The sequence below is a fragment of the Pipra filicauda genome, unplaced genomic scaffold (assembly GCF_003945595.2).
Source record: "Pipra filicauda isolate LSUMZ 115617 unplaced genomic scaffold, ASM394559v2 scaffold384_size681814_pilon, whole genome shotgun sequence".
Lineage (NCBI taxonomy): Eukaryota > Metazoa > Chordata > Aves > Passeriformes > Pipridae > Pipra > Pipra filicauda.
In genome coordinates, this window is record NW_024104514.1 from 318,062 (window position 1) to 337,712 (window position 19,651).

General features: G+C 46.3%; 1 protein-coding gene across 2 annotated transcripts; it reads right to left on the reverse strand.

The window, feature by feature from the left end:
• Positions 1-393: 393 nt before the first annotated feature.
• Positions 394-10,348, reverse strand: PICK1 (protein interacting with PRKCA 1). Of its 2 annotated transcripts, none has more exons than XM_027715234.2 (13): positions 10,281-10,348; positions 9,397-9,488; positions 8,549-8,660; positions 7,930-8,058; positions 7,740-7,806; positions 6,392-6,481; positions 5,908-5,961; positions 5,746-5,808; positions 5,267-5,400; positions 4,419-4,511; positions 3,392-3,442; positions 1,950-2,094; positions 394-1,696 (listed from the first exon to the last, which is right to left on the reverse strand). In XM_027715234.2, the coding sequence occupies exons 2-13, from the start codon at positions 9,435-9,437 to the stop codon at positions 1,455-1,457; spliced, it is 1,221 nt and encodes a 406-aa protein (XP_027571035.1). In that variant the 5' UTR covers positions 9,438-9,488; positions 10,281-10,348; the 3' UTR covers positions 394-1,454. The 2 variants fall into 2 exon arrangements, with proteins under 2 accessions (XP_027571035.1, XP_027571038.1); XM_027715237.2 differs by lacking the exon at positions 10,281-10,348 and adding an exon at positions 9,574-10,245.
• Positions 10,349-19,651: the final 9,303 nt, after the last annotated feature.

Consider the following 19,651-nt stretch of genomic DNA (forward strand, 5'->3'; position numbering starts at 1 on the left):
AGCCTGTTCCTCTCAACTGCTCCATGTTTTGGCACATCAGCCAGCTCTGAAAGAGGATCAGGGACTTAAGCATCAGCTGAAGCTTGTGATGCAACAGCTGAGCTGTGTGGAAAAGCTGGCCCTGGAGGGGTGCAAGGATGGCACCTTGTCAGGACTGAGGCAACTGGTGGCTTTAAAAGGCTGGTGTTCCCCTGGGAAGCCAAGATGCAGAGAAGTTGGTGTTACATGGAAGACTGCCCTTGCTACAGTTTTTATAAGCCTCTTCCTCGGGAAACCTGTGCTGCAGTGACCACCACATCTTGGTATAGGGATTATGCACCACTATGAGCAAGAAAAAAAATGGCCAGCACATGACACCCATCTTCCCAACATATACCCATGAAGGACAGGAAATGGAATGTCACATTTTTCTTTATTAGAGACAACAGTCAGTACACCGGAGTCCATCTAAATTTTTCAGAGCAGCTTGACCATGGATGGCTTTCTTGCAGGTACCCACTGAGATGAAGAAGCTCCAATAACAAATCAAAGAGAAAAACCAAACCAAACCATCTCGATCATAAATTAATGCCCTTAAATAACTTCTCTCATGACCACTAGAATGTAATGACAGAGAAGTCAAAACCCTTGCCCCGAGAAGCACACCACTCCTGGCAGTTGTGCTGCCCACTAACAGAGAAAGTGCCATCTGCATCTGGGGTTGGCCCACAGGGATGGAGGGAGGGGAAGAGAAAAGGAAACAAGCAGCCTCACCTACCTCAGGTTTCCTTTTCCTTCTTCCCTTGTGCTGGGGAATGGGATGTTAGCTACTGTTGATGGCTGGTCCAAAGGCAGCACAAAATGGTTGTGCAGAGAGGAGAGCATGGGGTGGCACGCTAGTAATGCTTTGCACTAAAAAAATCTCAAAGCCTCTGCCTAAAGTGCATGTCTTCCTCTCTCCTCAAGGCTTCCCATCTCTCCTCTGTAGTTTAAGGATGGGATATTTCCATCACAGTTCTAAGGTGGCTCCATAGAAGGAGCTTGGAGACAGCGAGTGGTGGGGTGAATAAAACAATGCTGATGCTAACACTTCCCAGAGCACAAGGGGAGGACAGAGCTCCAAATCATTAGCTGGCTTCCATGCACCAGAGGGGAGCGGTGCTTCCCACATGCTCAGCAGAGTCCTGTCTGCCCAGAGTCACATGGCAGTGTGGTAGGGAGTTTTCCTCCCCACACCTCGGTACCCAAGTTGGGTAGTAGAAGTCTCTGGGGGCAAAAAAGAATATCCAGGCAAACAAGCAAAGGAAAAGTGAGGAAAGCAGAGGTTGGTTCCAATCCAACCAGCTACCCTCACCCAAAGCAGAGGAGGAATCCCAGGCTGGACATACATTGAAATCACAGAGGATGAATCACCACGTGAAATACATGTTTTCATAACAGTCTGCAAAGTCTTTCCTCTGGCCATGCCGGCACACTCAGGCATCATCAATGAGCTTTTCTCCATTTGCATCCTCCTTCCCGCTACCCTCTCTCTCACTTTCTCCTTCTTCTTCTGCCCCATCTGTGTATGTGTCCTTTTGCCCATAGTTGAGAGTTGTGCGGGCAAGGTCCACCTCAATGGGAAAGACATCTGCATCTCGGAGCACGGCATAGCAGTCGTCGTAGTACTTGGACATCGTGGAGACGAAACGCTGGAGCTGGAACACGATGTCCTGCACTGTAGTGGAGACATGTTAGGAAAAAAAAATCATGTGAAAAACCTCTTCCCAAACAGTGTGAAGGCTGTGATCAAGCCTCCCTTGCCAGCATTAGATACAGTCTCCTACGCACTAATCCCTTTTGGCCCCCGAGGGTGGATGTCTGGGCACAGCCACAAAACGGTTCTTCGGCAAAGACTTCTGAGCTGAGAGGAAGGAGGAGCATGAAGGCCAAAGCTGTGTCTGCCTGACCCCTTCAGGTTCCAGACTCACCGTGTTTCTGGTCCAGGAGCTCTATTTTCTCCAGCACGTCCTTCCTCATCTTGGCAAAGCGCGTGCGAGCTTCCTGACGGCAACGCAGGATAAGGCGGTACTCGTAGTTCCCAGTGCTGACCCGGTAGAGGGGTTCACCCAGAGCCTGCCAAAAACACAGCACCATTTTAGAGACTCCCACAACAGTGCTTATACACAGTTTGCCTACAAGTGTGAACTCACAGTGACCTTGGGTTATTACAGAACTCTCAGGCTCATGGGAACTGCAGTCAGGAAGCAGGAAACATGAGGAACACTGAGCCACATCCACGACTGGCACTCAATTAGGTCATTCTGAAGGCCAAATACACATCAACCACAGTAAGGAAAAGCACCACTACTAAGCAACGACAGGTACCTTTCAACCCAGCATGGAGAAGTGGCACGGCTTATCTGGACTATTAAGACAGGCATTATGAACAAACACGTTTATATCAATCACACAAAAAATTGTGCCCTCCTCTGCAAGCTTTGCCCTATGTGGACTGCACAGGAAACCCTGTGGTATCTACAACCATCCAGACACAATGCTGGAAACCATATAGGATGGGACCTATATGTTGTCCCACAAAACCCTCTTGAGAAAAAGGGGTTAGGTCTGTCAGCAGAACAGCATTCTGCCCCTGCACCTGGAAATATAACATATGTAAAAACCCATGTTACGCACTATGGTTCGCTAATGCACACTGCATCTGCCAAAACCCAGAAATGTTACTCTGCTGGGCAAGACTGATATTCTTTCCTTCCTATTTAGAAGGAAAGATACAATGAAAGATTGTGTTAGGAAAGTTTTATTCCTTCCTGGCACTTTGTAACCAGGCATTCCAAAAAAACCTAATGCCTGCTCTGAGATTCATACCTAGGATAAAAAAAGATCTTACTTTTATGCAGGGAAACTGGGATGTATGGGACACCTGTAGGTATCTTAAACAGAGCTGTCAAGGATTAAAGTCATAAAACCCTAAGCTATAAAACTCCTACTGTTAAGAGAGAGATTCTTTAATCAATTTTCCTCACTTACAAATGCAGTTTCACATGAGTTTTGCTGCAAAGAAGCTAAACCTCCATTTCTCAGAAACAAGCCCAGAATTAATGATAAGCTGTACACTACACACAAATGGAATCTGTGAAGATAACACCTTAATCCTCCTTACATAACCTAATCGTACTTAAACACTCAGAGAGGCAGCCACTGAGAGAACAAGCTACAGAGATGTCTGTTCCTTCTACTATTCCACAGCACTAGTGACTCATGGCAGTTTTTGGCAGTGCTTCCCAGGTAGCATTTAAGGATCCCCAGTTTCTAGTATATTATGAACAAATGTGTGTAATTCTTAGGATGCATTAACTAGTTTGGGTGCTGACAGGCACAGGAGTGCTTTTGCAATTTTACTGGTACTCACAATGCAGCTGTACTCTTCATCATCCATCTCTTTCACTTTCAGGCAGTAAGACTTTGCAGAATTTAAAATAATTCAAAAAAAAGCAAAACAAGAAGGAAATATTAAAAATCAGAGACAATTTCATCATCACCCATACCCATAGGGTTGTATCGTTTCAAGAGTATCATTCAATGCTAGAGCCACTGAGGAAAGCACAGTGGGATCAGAGTATATTAAACATCCAAGGTGGAAAGAAAATCTATTTAGAGAAAGATGGGGAGAGAGAACAGTGAGGGAGAAAGAAAGTGCTTAGTATTTTTATTACAGAGGCAAATACTTTATGTAAGTATAATCTAGTAAAAGAAAAATCCTGTGTTCATCTGCTATCTGGGAAAACACAGTACAACAAAAGTATGAAACAGGAATAAATAAAGAGGGGAAAAAAAGATTAACTGCAGGAAGGACTGAGGTAGGAAGAGATGCTGCCATATTCTCTTGCCTTAGGGCCGCAGCTCCAAATATTTCTCTCAACAAGTAAAGGGAAATAAATTCTTAAAGTTATAGAACAGGTGCACTTAGCAACCTTACCCTTTTTGGGTGTAAAAAACAAAGGGGGAGTAGAATGAAGAAAGGAAAAAATGGCATGGTCTAAATGAAAGCAAATATGGCTTGACAGTCATCTACTTTGGCTAAAGAAGACTATCCAAAATTACCAGAAAACTATGGACTGTAGATCTATTTAGAGGAGTTCAAGAGCATAAGTTGCATAGGAACTCTTTACAAATAAATCAGGAAATTATTTCATTTAGAAAATAAATCATCTGAGTTCTGGGAGATCTTTCTTACCAGTGAGAAGTATTAGGTTAAAAGCAAGTGTCTGAATCTGAGTAATCTGGCAGTAAACAAAGAACTGGAAAAAATATGCATTCTCTCATGGACTGTGGAAGGACGGATATGTGATTGTAGAGGCTATATGTGACTTTCAGGATGATTCTATGAAACTTAATTTCGACCAGTACTTAAGAAAATCCAAAAGCAAGCAGCTCACCAGATACTCAAACTTGACATCCAGGTATTTTTTGATAGTCAGCCTTGTGTCAGGAATGGCTTTATTCAGATACGTATTCAAGTCAGTAAGCATCTGCAAGGGAAACACCCTGTTGCTGAATATAAAAGTATGACTACAATTCATCAAGTAACCTTCTACCCAGAGCAGGTCATGAGACTGCCTCAAATTAACTCTTTTTTGAACTACAGCATATTTGAAAGAAAATGTTTGATCGTGACTCAGAATTGCCATGATTACAGCTTCCATAACTGTCACTGGCAAGTGGTTCAAGCGTTAGAAATGCATTACTCACTTCTAGTCTGAATTAATCTGCTTTTGACTTGTCTTGTTTCATTTTCAGCTGGTCCTGAAAACAGCTCTGCTGGACTCAAAGTCTCACTACCCAACACTGTCCACCCAACATGGAACTGAAAGTGGTGCCCAAATCAACACCCTCTTTGCTAAACTAAGTGGATAGATCCCCTGGAGACTCTCAAATATATTGACTGAAATCCTTAACTTGTTCCTGGATAGCTTATCTAAACTCTTTGAGTGACATCTTTAAATTATGCGTACCAATATCAGGTACTACACTGATCAAACTACCCCCTCATTCCCAAATGGAAAGGAATATATTCATATGCAAAAGTCACAGGGACAAGATTGATACGCTCACTATGTTACCTCTCACACTCTTTTCATTATAAAGAGTTCCCTGAAGGAAAGCAGACAAGGACTGTTCTTCCCACAGTGAATAAGCTTTCAGATCACACCTTCAAAGACAGGCTTCTGCCTTTCTAGATTCCCCTCTTCTCCTGACCCTTTACTCCCATGGTTAAATTCTTTACCGGTTTAATTGTTTTCAGAAGGTGAATCCCAAACTTCTCAATGTTGCGATGGGCATCAGCAAATTTCACAAAGGCTTCACTGGCAGCTGGTTGTGGCTCCCTTACACCAATGACAGAGAAAACATCTCCAAATGCTGGATGAGCAGAATAAATACAGACAGATAAAAGAAGAGGTCAGCTCTGGAGAAAAATCTTGCCTCCAATACTACAACTCCCTCTCATAACCTTACAATTAGTTGGAGAATGATGTTACGTATTCATAAAGACCAGAGGTTGGCAGGGCATTTTTTCAATGTCTCATGTGAAAGACAGGGCCTGCGTTAGCACCAAGACTGCTAATGCAGGTGAGTGGCCCTTCCCAGCTCATTTCTGCAACTCTTTGTTTTTTCTGAGTGTGGGAATCATGCATCTAAGTACTGACTAAAACTCCCGAAACTGGAGGTCGGAGATTTGTGCTCCCTTCGCTCAAGATTCTTTACCTCTATGTGTCTGAGACAGCTCAAAGAAAGCCCTGAGAAGACTCTTGGTGTGCTCTGTCAAGCCTGTGAAGGAAACCAGAAAAAACATTTAAGTCACTTCACTGAAACATAACGGAGGCATCCTTCTCTCCCATCTGGTGTCTGACAGAAGATGCAATTTACCTTTGTATAACTCTGCAGTCCTCTCCAGCTCCTCTAATCTCTTCACTAGCCCATCTGAATAGAAACAGAATACAGAATTACAGCAATCCAATTCAGGACACAGTTAAGACCTGATTGAGTGGAAAAACACCAGTTTAACATATTTGGTTCAAATTTCCCTCACCCCTTAATGCCTGTCCTGTAGTACAACAGCAGGGGAAGCTTTTAAAATATATGCAAATTTATTTTATAGTGTGGGGTCATCACCTATTGGCATTCACTAATGGGTCCCTGCTTTAAATTAATTTGACCTCAGCTAACATTTAAATTGCTGCAGTGACAGGTTATATCGCTCAGGAAGGGCAGAGGCAATCACAACAGTGAGGCAGAGCAGAATGCAAGAATTATAAGGAATAATGTGGACCATGCAAGTTACAATAGAAAGTAGGTAAACATCTGAGGGTGAGCATTCCCTTAAGGAAATGTCCTCCTAGACAACACTTACCATTGCAAAGTATGGCTCGGCTTAACCCCAGGGCATCCGCTGTGCCTGAGCTCATGTTCTCTACCAGTCGATGCTTTACCTTCTTCAATACTAAAGGCCAAAAAAGAGTTGCAAACCAGGATCAGGGGCATTTCTACAGGCATGAAAAGCTCACTAGCACACTTCACTGGTTTCCCAGGCACTTGATAAAACTGCACTTAACCCAGTATTGAGGTGGCAAGCAGAAAGAGAATACCATAGAAACAGGATGTTCTGGTCCAGCCATGCATGACACATCTTCTAACCTGCCTATTTGTTCTGCTCTCACATCCTGTATACCTCAATCAGTAGAGCTGCAGCAATTCTTTTGGAAGACTATTCCAATCAATCACTCTGCTATCACCAACCTAACGTGATATTTGGAACTAAACTTTGCTTGTGCTACCCACTGTATTACTCAAACTGAAATGAGGAGACGAGGCTGAAAGGAAGATAAACAAGATTTCATGCTCAGTGTTGCCCCTTTCCTTATTTTATCTTTTGAATCCTAGTTAAACCTTTTCATCACTTCTTGATGTAATGGTGCAAATCATACCCTGCAAATTACTAGGGACAGTTATGCCCTCTTTGGCATCAGATGACTCAGCCACATTTATTTAGACGCAAACTTGCGGTGCCTGCAGATCCCAAGAACTCAACTTAAGCCACAGTGTTCAGCATCTCTGGAAAATTCCATATTCTCACCACATTTCTGTTTCCTCAGAAGTCCATCTCACTACTCAGGATTTTCCTGAATCCCTGTCAATTCATTAGCACCATAATCACCATGAAAAGAAATGAGAACAAACAAAAGAGATGGATTTTTTTGAGAAGTGAGAGACAGCTGTGTAGGCTTAGTTCAAAACAGTTTGTTTTATCAATAAAGGCTCCCCCCTCTCCCACAAAATCTATGTTTCTACAAAACCCAGTGTAGACAGGTATTTCATCACTGTTCTCCAAGCTGAGAAATTGCCACCAGTGTTTTTCGACTGACACATTGCTGTGTACAGTTAAAAATCTCAATAAATCAGCATAGCTCACATGTATTAAAAATAAATTAATCAAATTATGCAGTTGAGATTCATCATCCATGCTAAACACAGCACAGAAAAACAAGCCTCCCACAACAACAGTCAAGCCTCTACTTAACTTTCAAGACTATCTCAAGAAGTTAGGAATGGATTTTTTTAAGCCTGTAATTCTCTTTGACAGTATCCATTTTAAAACAACTGAGTCAAGAGTAAGAAAGGACACTTTTGTTTTAGCTTGGACCAATTTTTCATCCCTCCCCATCATTTTAACACTGTAGAGTGAGAGGAACCAGTCTTACCAATATCCAAAGACTTGCCCTGCTTTGGGTCAGCCTGAAGCTTGTTGTAGTGTATAGTCACTTCTCCCTGTAGAAAGAGCAAATCCAAAACTGCTGTGCTGGAAGCAAGTAGCAGTGGCTTCCTTAACCCAAGGACAATAAACTGTCAACTACAACCCAGAAGCTCCAGTGACCCCCTCCTACCTCTCACCTTTACCATCTGTATCATCTTGGCCACCTCCACCTTGGTCTTCCCTTTGACAGACTTCCCATTCACTCCTGTGATTTCATCGCCAGCTGCTACGGTGCCATCTAAGGCTGCTGGAGTGTTATCAAACACCTAGCAGAGAGGAGAAAGAGGATGAAAATAGAGTCTGGAATCAAGAGGAAGAGAAAGGTGAATGCAGGGATAAAGAACGAAGCCTGAACAATTACAATCCTCCTATTTAACTTAGTTGTACTTTGTTCATGGTGAAGCCACAGTTTTTCCCCTTCCCAAGCTAAGAGGTGGGCTGATCATCTTGTTCTCTCAGGAAGTTCTCGCCTCCAGCTTATACCTCCTCAAGTGTATGATTTCCTATGTTGAGAATGTCACGCTGTTCCTCTGTGAATTCTAACGTGCTCTCCAAAGAGCAGGATAACTCCAGAAGTCTTAATTTAATTCTTCCACACCTATTAGGTACTATTAGGTACTAGGATAAGGAAATCTTATTCACTGTAAAGTGAGATGTCATCTCCCACTTTGATAAAAACATACAGCATAGGTTTCTCCATGCTTCCCATCTCTCAGGCCAACAAAGATGGTTTATTCCTCCTCCCTGAGTGCCCACCTGGACAATGTAGAGACAGGGGCAGTACTGTGCTCCTCCCCCAATGCTGATCCCAATCAGGTTCTGAGAGTCCTTCTTCAGGGTCACTGTCCCAGGTACAGTGGGGATGCCCCTAGAAGGAAAAAGGAATAAATGAACACATAGGCAGGGCTGCCTGTGTATGAAACAACTCCTGTATCTGAGTTGACACAAACCAAAAACATAACGGGCACTGCGCATTTGAATTCATCTCTTCATCTCTGCCACAGAGTCTATCAGCATTGACCAGCAGGAGCACCTTCTGGGCTATCTTTTTTTGGGACCTCATGCAAGGATTAGATGTGGGAGAGACACCCTCATCTATTGCTAGGCATTGAGGAAACACTATCATTTAGTGCTGGAGTGAGATGAAAACTTGCACAGCATAAATGAGATGCAAATCAAGTGCTTGATGCTAAATTAATTGCTAACCTTTTACTTACTTAGGAAATAACAGTGTTCTCCTCCTTATAGACCAAAGGACTCCGGAGTTTCCACTTATTCTTGCCTCTTGTTATCTTTCCTCTATTGTAAGTGTTTTTCAATCTGGCTAAGGCCAGTAATTTACAGAAGACCTGTCAGCACTGCTTTGCAATCAGAAATGCAAGGCAGCCGTTGCAGAGCAACACAAACTTTCTCCTTTGCTCACCAGCACAGCGATGCCTCATCCCCAATCTCCAGACAGAGCAAGAAATCGGGACTGAACAGCAAGTATGACGTGCAGCACACAGTGACAGGAGCAGGTAGATTCATCAACTCTTGTTAGGTCTTGGCTGCAAAGACTATTTCTATTGTTAGAAAAAACAAGAAAAGACAAGTGAAATACTCACAGCTTATCTTCCTCAATATCATAGTCCAAATCTGCAAACATTGTTTTGGTTAAGTGGAACCTGTTTGTCTGATGCTGCTTATTTCAAACTCCCTGGGAAGAAAGAACAGAATAAACCCCAATAAATGAGTGCTCTCAATAGAAAACTACAGAGAACCAACCTGTCACCCTTACCGACCTCCTTCTCTTTGTTGTTTTTTTTTTTTTTTTCTGAATGCCACATTGTGGTCTCTGCTCTTATATCAAAGATGACAAACATGTCAAATGTCTCTGGTTCTCTGCTCTGCATAAGACAGGAGAAAGTCCTCGAGTTTAAATGCTGCATGTTTCAAACCCCGCATGTTTAAAAACACCCCTGACACACGTGCAGTATTTCCAAAGCACAGAACAAAAGGTGGTCCTTTCTGGAAGCTGCTTCTTCCCACGTTCGACCTGCACCACGGCTGCTAAAGACATTTACAGTTCTATCCCCTACATCCATCACACATCTCCATGTGGTTCCTGACTTCGCAGTCAGTCACGTCACTTTTTGACGTTCACCTCCTGTAACGGGAGGCCGCGCTAAGCTTTTCACAGAAAAGCCACATTATTTTTCCCGTGCACAAACACCGTTTCGTTTCCCATTTATATTCGGGCAGCAATTAGCAGACAGCCTTTGCTTGTGGCCTCCGAATTGCACCACATCCGACCCCAAGGGGCCAGGGCTTCACCGGCAGCCCTCCGTGCCGCATCCTTCCCGGCGGCCGCAGCGCACGGACTCGGGGCAGGGGAGGGGCCCGGAGCACTGGCCCGGCCGGGGAAAGGGGGGTCGCAGGACCCCCGCTCGCCCCACAGGGACCGTCCCGGGGCACCCGCGGGGGGCGTCGCTGAGGGGCCAGAGCTCACCGGAAACGGCCGCGCGGCGTCGTCAGACCCCGCCGACACGTCACCGCCGGGGCCGCGCGAACCGCGCGACGGAGCCCCGCCCTCTGCGCGCGCGCTCACCCTGTTGCCATGGGGATGGGCACCGCCGCGCGCCCGCCGCCATCTTGGGAGCGGCGCCCCCGTTCCTCCCTCCCTCCCTCCCTCTCTCTCTTTCTCCCTTCCCTTCTTTCCTTTCTTTCCCCCTCCCTCCCTTTTTTCTTTTCTTTCTTTCTTCCCTCCTCCTCTCCTCCCCCTTCCTCCCTCTCTCTCTCCCCCTCCCTCCCTTCCTTCCTTCCCCTCTTTCTCCCTTCCTCCATTCCTTTCTCCCTCCTTCCCTTCAGCGTTGCCCTCGGGTTCAGTGAGGAGCCGAGCGGGAGCTGCCCCGGCTGCGGCAGCAGTAGCAGAAGGGGATGGGAACTGCGGAGTTGAGCAGGTTTTGTGGCACAGCACTTATGGGAAGGTGTTATTAGTTATCAGTGGATTGTGGCATCACCACGATGTCACTTTAGGTGCCAGCACCAGGAGGGGCATCCGAAGTGTGCCCATCTCGAGGAAAACACACTGTCTTGCACTTGCCACTTGCCAAAACAAGAGAGCTTTTACCTCTGGAAGGTGATGTACCCCACACAAACACCTGGTGCTGGCTGGGTCAGAAAGACGTTTGTGAATGTGAACATGTCCTGGACTGATGATTCAGGTGACAGCAGGGACACAAAGAGCGTTGAGGTTCAACAAGACCAAGTGCCAGGTCCTACACTTTGGCTCCCAACAACCCCCTGCAGTGCTACAGGCTGGGGGCAGAGTGGTTGGAAAGCTTTCCAGCAGAAAAGGACCTGGGGGTGCTGGTCGACAGCTGGATGTACATGAGCCAACAGTGTGCCCAGGTGGCCAAGAAGGCCAATGGCATCCTGGCCTGTATCGGAAATAGTGTGGTCAGCAGGACCAGGGAAGTGATTCTTCCCCTGTACTGGCACTGGTGAGGCCACACCTTGAATCTTGTGTCCAATCCTGGGCTCCTCAATTCAAGAAAGATGTTGAAGTGCTGTAGTGTGTCCAGAGAAGGGCAACAAAGCTGGTGAAGAATCTGGAGCACAAGTCTTATGAGGAGCAGCTGAGGGAGGTGGGGTTGTTTAGTCTGGAGAAAAGGAGGCTCAGGGGAGACCTCATCACTCTCTATAACTACCTGACAGAAGGCTGTAGCCAGGTGGGGCTCAGCCTCTTCTCCCAGGCGACCAGCGATAGGACAAGAGGACATAGCCTCAAGCTGTGCCAGGGGAGATTTAGGTTGGACATTAGGAGGAATTTCTTCACAGAAAAGGTGATTAGACTTCGGAATGGACTGGACTGCGAAGGGAGGTGGTGGAGTCACCATCCCTGGAGGTGTTCAAAGAAAGACTGGAAATGGCACTAAGTGCCATGGTGGTGTTGACTCATATATTGGACTTGATGATCTCAGGGGTCTTTTCCAACCTAATTTATTCTGTGATTCCATGAAACTGGTTGACACAGTCACCCCTACTGCTCACAGGCCCACGATGACCTGTGGAAGCAGTGATGTGGGAGCCAGTCAGCACAGCCGTATGAAAACCACTGCGCTCCATGTGGGTGGCTGTATCCCACATTTTTCTCCTCAGGGATGTGTGTGGGGGTAGTAGTTGGGTGTTTTTCTGCCTCCATCAAGACATCACCATAACTGGAAGAATGCTTTGATTTCCCAGAAGCATGTGGTTGCCTTGTTGCATTATGCGTCATCTCTTCCAGCCACTGCTGACTTCTGAGCAATTCCCAGGCTGCCAAACCCAATTCACTGTTACAGATCAACCCCCCCCAACACTGAACTTTTTGAACTGGAAACACCTCCATGACTAGGAACAAAGACTGGCCGACGATGATGACCGCTCTTGCTGTCTGAGAGGGGAGTTAGTGTTTGCTGTGTGCAGCCCCATGAGCCTCTTTTCTGCATACATCAAAAAACTAGCTGAAGCCACCCACAATGCTGGAGTACAAGGGCAAGAGCATGTTGCGAATAATCATTTTGAAGTCCTGTGTCTAAGAAGAGATTTATTTATGAAGAGAAGCTGAATGAGAAATGCAGTCCTTCAGGTGGGAGCTCTGTGAAGAGAAGAGACTGACATCCTGACCCTGGCCACTGACAGGAGTTTTACATCAGTGAAGCTCTAGAATTGATGGGCCAGGCCCTGATCTCTGCATGAGGAGCTCACTGGGACTCAGCAGTGCAACAGTGCTTGACTGTGGCTGAGGATGATACAGAGAAGACAGAGCCAACCTCTTCCCAGAGCTTTTGCATAGCAAAACAGAAGAGGCGGGGGTTGCAAGTTGTAAGATGGAATTACAGTACAATAAAAGGGGGGGGGGGGAATCACTGTGAGTGTGGGTAAACACTCTTATATCAGCCCATAGAGGTGGTGGAATATCCATCCCTAAATACAGTGAAAATATAATTGGTCAGAGTCTGTCATGCTGTGGTCCTGAGAGAGACCCTGCAACACAAGCAGAGGTCACCCTGCAGAACCCTCCCCAGAGCTGACAGCTAATACAGACGAGAGCTCATTAAGCAAACGCCACACGGCAGATCGTCGGCAGAGGCACAACTCGAGCCTGCTGTCCGCCCCATGCCCTGGCAGGACTGTTCGGTGCGGCGGGGTCCGCCTGTCCCGCGCTGTCCCTGCGCTGTCTCCTGTGGACTTTGCAGGGTCGCTCCCCTGGCCACCAGCTGCGTTCCATTTCTACGGGGGCATCGCCACCGTGTGGGCACTTCCCGGAACTGCTGCTGCAGGAAGGGGCCTGGATTCAGGGTTTGCAAAATTGGGATATTTCTCCTATTTTATTGCAAGGAGAAATAGAGTAAAAAGAGTTTTCCCCCGCATCTAGAAGAACACCTGCATAACGTAAATAATTTACTTGTGCCCAAGGGCATTGTTCAGGGCCTTGTGCATGGCTGGACAACAGTCTGGTTAAAAGAAGTTGTGAAACTCATTTCTCCTGCTGTCCATTTCTGCTCCCAGAGCTGCAAGGGAGAAGAACGAGCAGTGAATGTCTCCTTTGCTGGCAGCTCCTGCCATTAGAAAGAAAGACAATACACAATACTAGCCTGAGGTGAAAAACCAGACTTGTTGACACTGACAAGGCCAAAACCTGTAGGTCTGATGTGCCTTACTTTTGTGCTCTTCCAGTGATGTGTGCACGTTGTGCATGTCCTTCAGTATGTCCCTGAACGTTGGCCTTTGTATGTGTGCTGACTGACCCTGCCTTTTGTGCACAGCTGCCCCAATGTGTCCAAGATCGATTGGATTCTCTTTGTGTGAGATGGAGAATGACTCTGCATGTGCCCTGCAGCCATGTCTGTCTCAGTATTAGAAATCCAGCTGATTGCCTCCTCCAAAGGGAATAAGTAATGAACTACTGATGAAAATGATTACCTAACATCCAAAAAAATAAGGCTAGCCAACCTGTAAAAAAAAGAATCCCAGGAACCTGTTAATTTTCAAGAATAGGTCTGAGTAATTGCGTAAAAAATGCGAAACGCAGCTTTTTCCTGAAAACTGGGCTCACTCCTTACAGTTTACCAACAAAGCTTGGATCAAAAGTGCTCAGTTTCCACGTACAGACGTTTTTCCACCCCCAAATACACAATCCATGAAAAGTTTGACTCTGAGAATTAAAACTCCCTTCTGCTTGTCTTTCATCATGTGTAATAAGGAGTCTGCAAGCAGATCACACGTTGCATGACTGGCTAGCTTCTTGGCACTCAGATGCATTTCTGTGTACTGGGGCTGTGCTGAAGCTCATGTTTCTGGCTGCTTTTCTGCTACTGTTTTCAGTGTCAACACAACTAACTCTGAGCTAACATCCTCCTTGATTGCTGTCCCTTGAGCCATGTTGTCCATTTCGGGGGCAACTTTCAGTGAGTAAGTGTGAGGATTTTATTCCTTGCCCACCACTCCACAGTCTACTTGCCTTGTCCCACTGCCCCACTTCTGCTGGGTGCTCCAAACACCTGCAGTGGCCTCTCTGTGGTGCAGGTGGGAGACGGCCTTAATGAGGTGGAATAGGAGACTGCTTTCTCTGGGTATTTTAATTTTCCTTCCTCTGAAATTTCTTGCATTTAGGATTCTCAGAGATTTACCCAGAGGGAAGTCGGGTGAAATGGACAATGCTCTGTGGCATTTCCACATGCACCAAACACGTTTCAGTACCCCACAGATTTCTCCTCCTAGCCAAAGAGATAGATCTCAGGAGCATCTGTTCTTACCCACTGCTAAACACTGCTCAGTGCTGACCCCCCAGAAGGTACAACTGTTACCTCTATGAAAGCATTACTTGCAAAGGCAGTATTTGCAACCTGAAAAAACCAGCAACTTAAAGCCTAATAAAGTTTTTCTGAGACCTTGCGGGTGGAAAGCATGAGCCCTGGCTTGGTTGATGGGTTTTTATTCGTAAGGCAACTTTCAGCCTTTCCATATCAGAGGCATGACCACACACTATTGCACAGCCCAGGGTCACTGGTCTGGCAGGGTGCTATCAAACCTTGTGGTCCTTGGGATGAGCCCTTGGGGTGTTGAGCTCCACAATGGAATGGCAACAGGGCATATGGGGGACCACATCTCATGAGCACTGGCAGAGTGAAGGGTGAGAAACAGGCAGAGACTTGCCCTCTTTATGCATAGGTCTAACATGCCCAATTACTCCATCCTCTCCTCACCTCCACAATGTAAAAGACTCTTGTTGAGAGTGGTCATAATTCATGGTGAACACCCTGCCTCCCCCTTACTCCCTTCACACCCACTGCTCTCCATTTTCCTTCCAGAAAAAAATGTGTCTTTGATGAAATGAAATGGCTCAGTCAAAGAACCCCTCAAATGATTGGAGACCCCTGCAGTTGGCCACCCGTGCCCACTTCCCAACTCTATTTCTGGCCGAGTTTGGAGTTTAAGTGGGCTGACCTTGTGCCCTGATAGCCCTGGGGGTCAGTGATGAAAGCGGATGGAGGCTTCACAGTCAGGTCTCTTGTGTGTGACTCTTTTGTTCCCTGGACAAGGGTGTGCAATGCTTGAGACAGTGCTTAATTGTTCAGGGGCACTGCTTTACCCGTCATGCCGTTCCCCGGGTGGCCCCAGCCCTTCTCGCTCATGCATGGGAGGGGGGCAGCTTCCCTACTCGGGGTAGGGAGGAGGAAGCAGAGTCTGCATTGCTCAACATCATTTCTGGCTGTTTATCAATCTGGGTAATAAATTTTGTGGAGTTCATGAAAGCAGAAAGAGAAAGAAAGTAAAAAAAAAAAAAAAAAAAAAAAAGAACTCCTCCCTGGCATTTTGTGACTCCTGCCTGTCACTGGGTGCATCCTCCATTGTCCTGCTGTGGAGGTGATGTTGTCACCTTGTCCTGACCAACTCCTGTGTCCATCCATTGTACTCCATGGGATGCACCTTGTCACCAAGAACTCCCTCTGCCCTTCTGCAGGTGTTTAATGAGAAAAAGCAAAGTGTCAGGCCTGAGGCACTGGGCTTAGTCTGAGTGGAGGCAACGTGTTCACACCAGGGAGTGCAGAAGCTTTGCATTGGTATTGTGGAGGAACAAACCCTGGGTTGGATATGCTGAGACTCCTGGAAAGTTTTGCTAGACCTGAGCTGGGCACCACACCTGGCACTGCTCTGAGGACATTCAGAGGAGTGGTGGGTTTTCTGTAGGTATGCTTGGGCAGGGGAAGGATGCTGGGCAACCTGCGGGCATGATGATAAAGAACTAAAGGTTTGCAAAAGCCTTGCCTGATGGAGGTAGGTCAGCAGAGCTCAGCACCTTGTACCACTCAATACCTCTTTGGCAGCCCCTTCAGCATCTTTCTTTTCATAGAAAGTCCTTCCTGTGCTTTACATCTTCATTACAGCTGGAGACTGGGGCAGAAGCCTCCACAGCAGGCCCTCCCCTCTGCCATTTTGGGGAGTGACTGTGCAGAGGAAATGGATAAAAGGAGCCCAGGGTCAGGGTTTAATTACCCCATTGCGTGCAGAGACAAGTGATGAACAGAGACTGTCAGTGGGTCACCGATTAGCTGCCACAGAGCAGACAGAGAAGGGGGAGATGTGATGAGCCCCTGGGACAGACCAGTGTTGGGGAGAGCTGTGAGACATGGAGATGGCAGCTCGTTGCAGGAGACACTTTTTCTTTTAGTTGTTTCCCCAGTCTTTCATCCCACTCTTTGTCCCAGCTCCATCAGGAGCCCTGTGGGCTCAAAAGTCTCCTCTAAGGCCCTGGCTGCTTCACTGGTTTGGGATAAGTGGGGCTGGGGTTGCAGTCCCCTGGGGGAGTGGAGAAGAAAGTGGGATGTCTCCTGCCAACTGTGCTGAGCTCTTGTCTCCCTGTGGAAAGGTGATGAGGAAGGATGGAGGGAGGGAAGAAGGGAAGGAGGAACAAATGGATGTGAGGGAAGGAAAGGGAGAAGGCTGAAGGAAATGGCTGCTGGCAGGTGAGGTGTAATACTCCTCTCTGTAGGTGTGAAGGTCTCCTGCAGAGAGATCAGCCCAACCAAAGTGGAAACCAGACTGACTGCCTGCCTTCAGCCACACTGCCTCACCACTGCCTCCTCTGGACACAGCTGAATGCCTCAGGTAATAAATCTATCTGGCATCTGCTGGCTCTGGGATGGAGAGAGATAAGGATTATTATCTTGGCAGATTTGGTGACCTGGTTTTGTGTAGCTGAACGTAGAAGTAGCAAGTTTCAGCAAGTCTTAACTCTTCTGCTCCTAACCCCATAGGTATTTCCCCCTCCTTTCCACTGTCATATCAATCCCTGTTCATCATTCCACCACATTGCCTCTGAGCCCAGGCTCCCTCTTCCTGCATTTTGACAACTCAGTCAACTCTACCCTGACCTTCCCTCAGCCCTGCCATACAATGTCACACCTAACCTTCTTCCACTAGTCTTGTTACTCTTGGTCTCATGACTCCTCTTTCTTCTCCTTTTCTCTAAAATCCCTCTACACATTCTCTTTTGGATTGTGACCTCCAGAGTCTACCTCCATTCACAGTTGCCCTCCAAGGTCCTGATTCCCATGTACCCTCTCCCTACTACTTCTAACCTTTCTTCTAACCTTAATTCTCACTCATCCTCTCCCCTCTTTCCTGTCCCCTTCACCCCTGATCTCCCAGGGTTGTTTGCGTGAATCGTTTCTGGAATCATGAGATCATTGTTTTTTTCTGTCTCTGTCAGTGGGAACATCATATTAAGTAGCGTGGATAAGTGACCAGGGGCCATTGGGGTGACTCTGGCACCCCCTCTCCCACCCTCCCTACCCCCTCGTCTTCTGTATCAAAGGAAGCTTTGTTGTCCAAAAGCAGAAAGAGAAAAGCAGATAAAAAGGCAGAACATGTGATCTCATTGGTTTTATTTAGCCATCTAGCTATCCCTCCTCTCTTTTCTTGATTCATCCCAAATTATCTAAGTAAGAATCCATAATCCATCCTTGGGCTTCTTATCTGTGAAGAGACGGTGGTAGATTTTTTTTCCAAGAGACTTCAACAGCTGACCTCTTGGTCTCCATGGGGTGCAAAGATGACCCTGACAGGGCTCTCTAGACAGTGTAATGCCTTTGACTGTAGTAGTGTTCACTTGGGGAGTGTGGGATCCCACCCTGTGAAGGAGAATTGAAATCAGGGAGAAGGAAAACCTTTTCCTTAAAGTTTCAGCGTTGCTTAATGAGGGTTTCCAAGAGGATCCGGCAATGCAGGGGCACTGCTTGGTGGAGAGGTTTATGTTTGTAGCATTAGATGCACAACATTTGAATTAATGAGTTTCTGGATCTTCCAGAGACTTGTTTTTTTGACAAGAGTAAAATTCTTCATCTCAGGGTCCTTCAGTTGTCCTTTGTGATGGAGATGATGATTGTTTATCTACTATGGCTGACTGCACACTCCTGGCAAGCACTCTGTACATAGAGCTACTGTGGGAGTGGTGGGGCACAGCTGGGATTGTAGTAAGATCTCTGTGTCTGTATTGGGATTCATTCAGATGCTATCAAGCCAGGAGACAGGAAGAAGGATTATTATATGTGCCTTAATTGTTACACGTTAGATGAGTTTGAGGCTTTACAGTGAAAGCTGCTCTGCACGCTGTTTCAGAACAGATATGTTTGACTAAGCACAAATCTTTATTGTGGGCAGAGTCATATGAATATAAAGAGTTGGTCAGTGCATCGTTTTCATGATGTTTTAACCAGCTTGGTTAAAATCCACCAGACAAGAAGTCCTTCTAATGTGGGAATATAATGGCCCTTTTATCTGTATAGTCCATTCCCCTTCGCTACAGGAGTAAAAATTCTCCGCATGACGCCTTACGTCCACAGCTTTGTATCTGTGTGTGCGGGATGTTGCTAAGGCTGAAATTTCATTATTGTTTCCAGGACCTTCCAAAACAGTTAAGGCACTGAATGGGAGAAGAGTGCAGAAAGCTTGGCAGATGGACCCAAGCAGCATATGCTGTGTTCACCTAAAGCATGACATGGACTGAAATGAACTCAGGACAAAGGGTGGTCAGAGGAGTCAGGAGGGTGAGTAGAGAAGGTGAGCAGAAAGGCAAGAGGATTTGCTTCAGGTGAGACTGAAGAATTTTATTTTTTGCAGAAGACAGTATCAGTGAAGTATATACCCAAATGCTGTAAAAGGCAGGGAGGTGGGAATGTGACTAAGGAATTGTTTCTGCTGCAGAAAGGTCACTGTAGAAGTTGCAGTGACTTTGGTGTCATGTGATCTTATGCATATCTGTGTACGTGTGAGGTGACTCAGTGGAGCAGCATGTGCAAGGAGACTGTAGCTAGAAGGATGCCTATGGGAATGCCTGAGGTATAATTTCAATGGGGTGTGGGAAGACAATGTTCCTGGGGACTTGCCACAACTTTTCTGTGGTAGATCATGCACAAGATTTACAACAGTAGTGCAGAGAAACCATGAGACACTACAACCCATCCAACAAAGAGTGATGGCTCCAGCTTACAAACAGCTGAATCAGTAAATGTGGAGGCAAGAAAGTGACTTTTTTGTACCTCCTATGTATTTTTTAATAAATGCCAAGTTCCCATAAAAATCTAGACCTGCTGAAGCTGCCACTCGACTCCTGCCAGTTCTCGGTTCCTATCATTTAATTTTCCTGAAACGGACATCATGACTCAATTCACAAGACATTTCCATTAGCATGTTGGGCTGATTCAACTTATATCCTGCCATGTTGTGTCTGACTCATTTTTCCCCACGTCTAAGAAAAGCCCGGGGGAAGGCAGAGGGCCCTTCACATAGATGCTCAAGGTCTCTATCAGATAATAAGGGAAGAAATATTTGCCA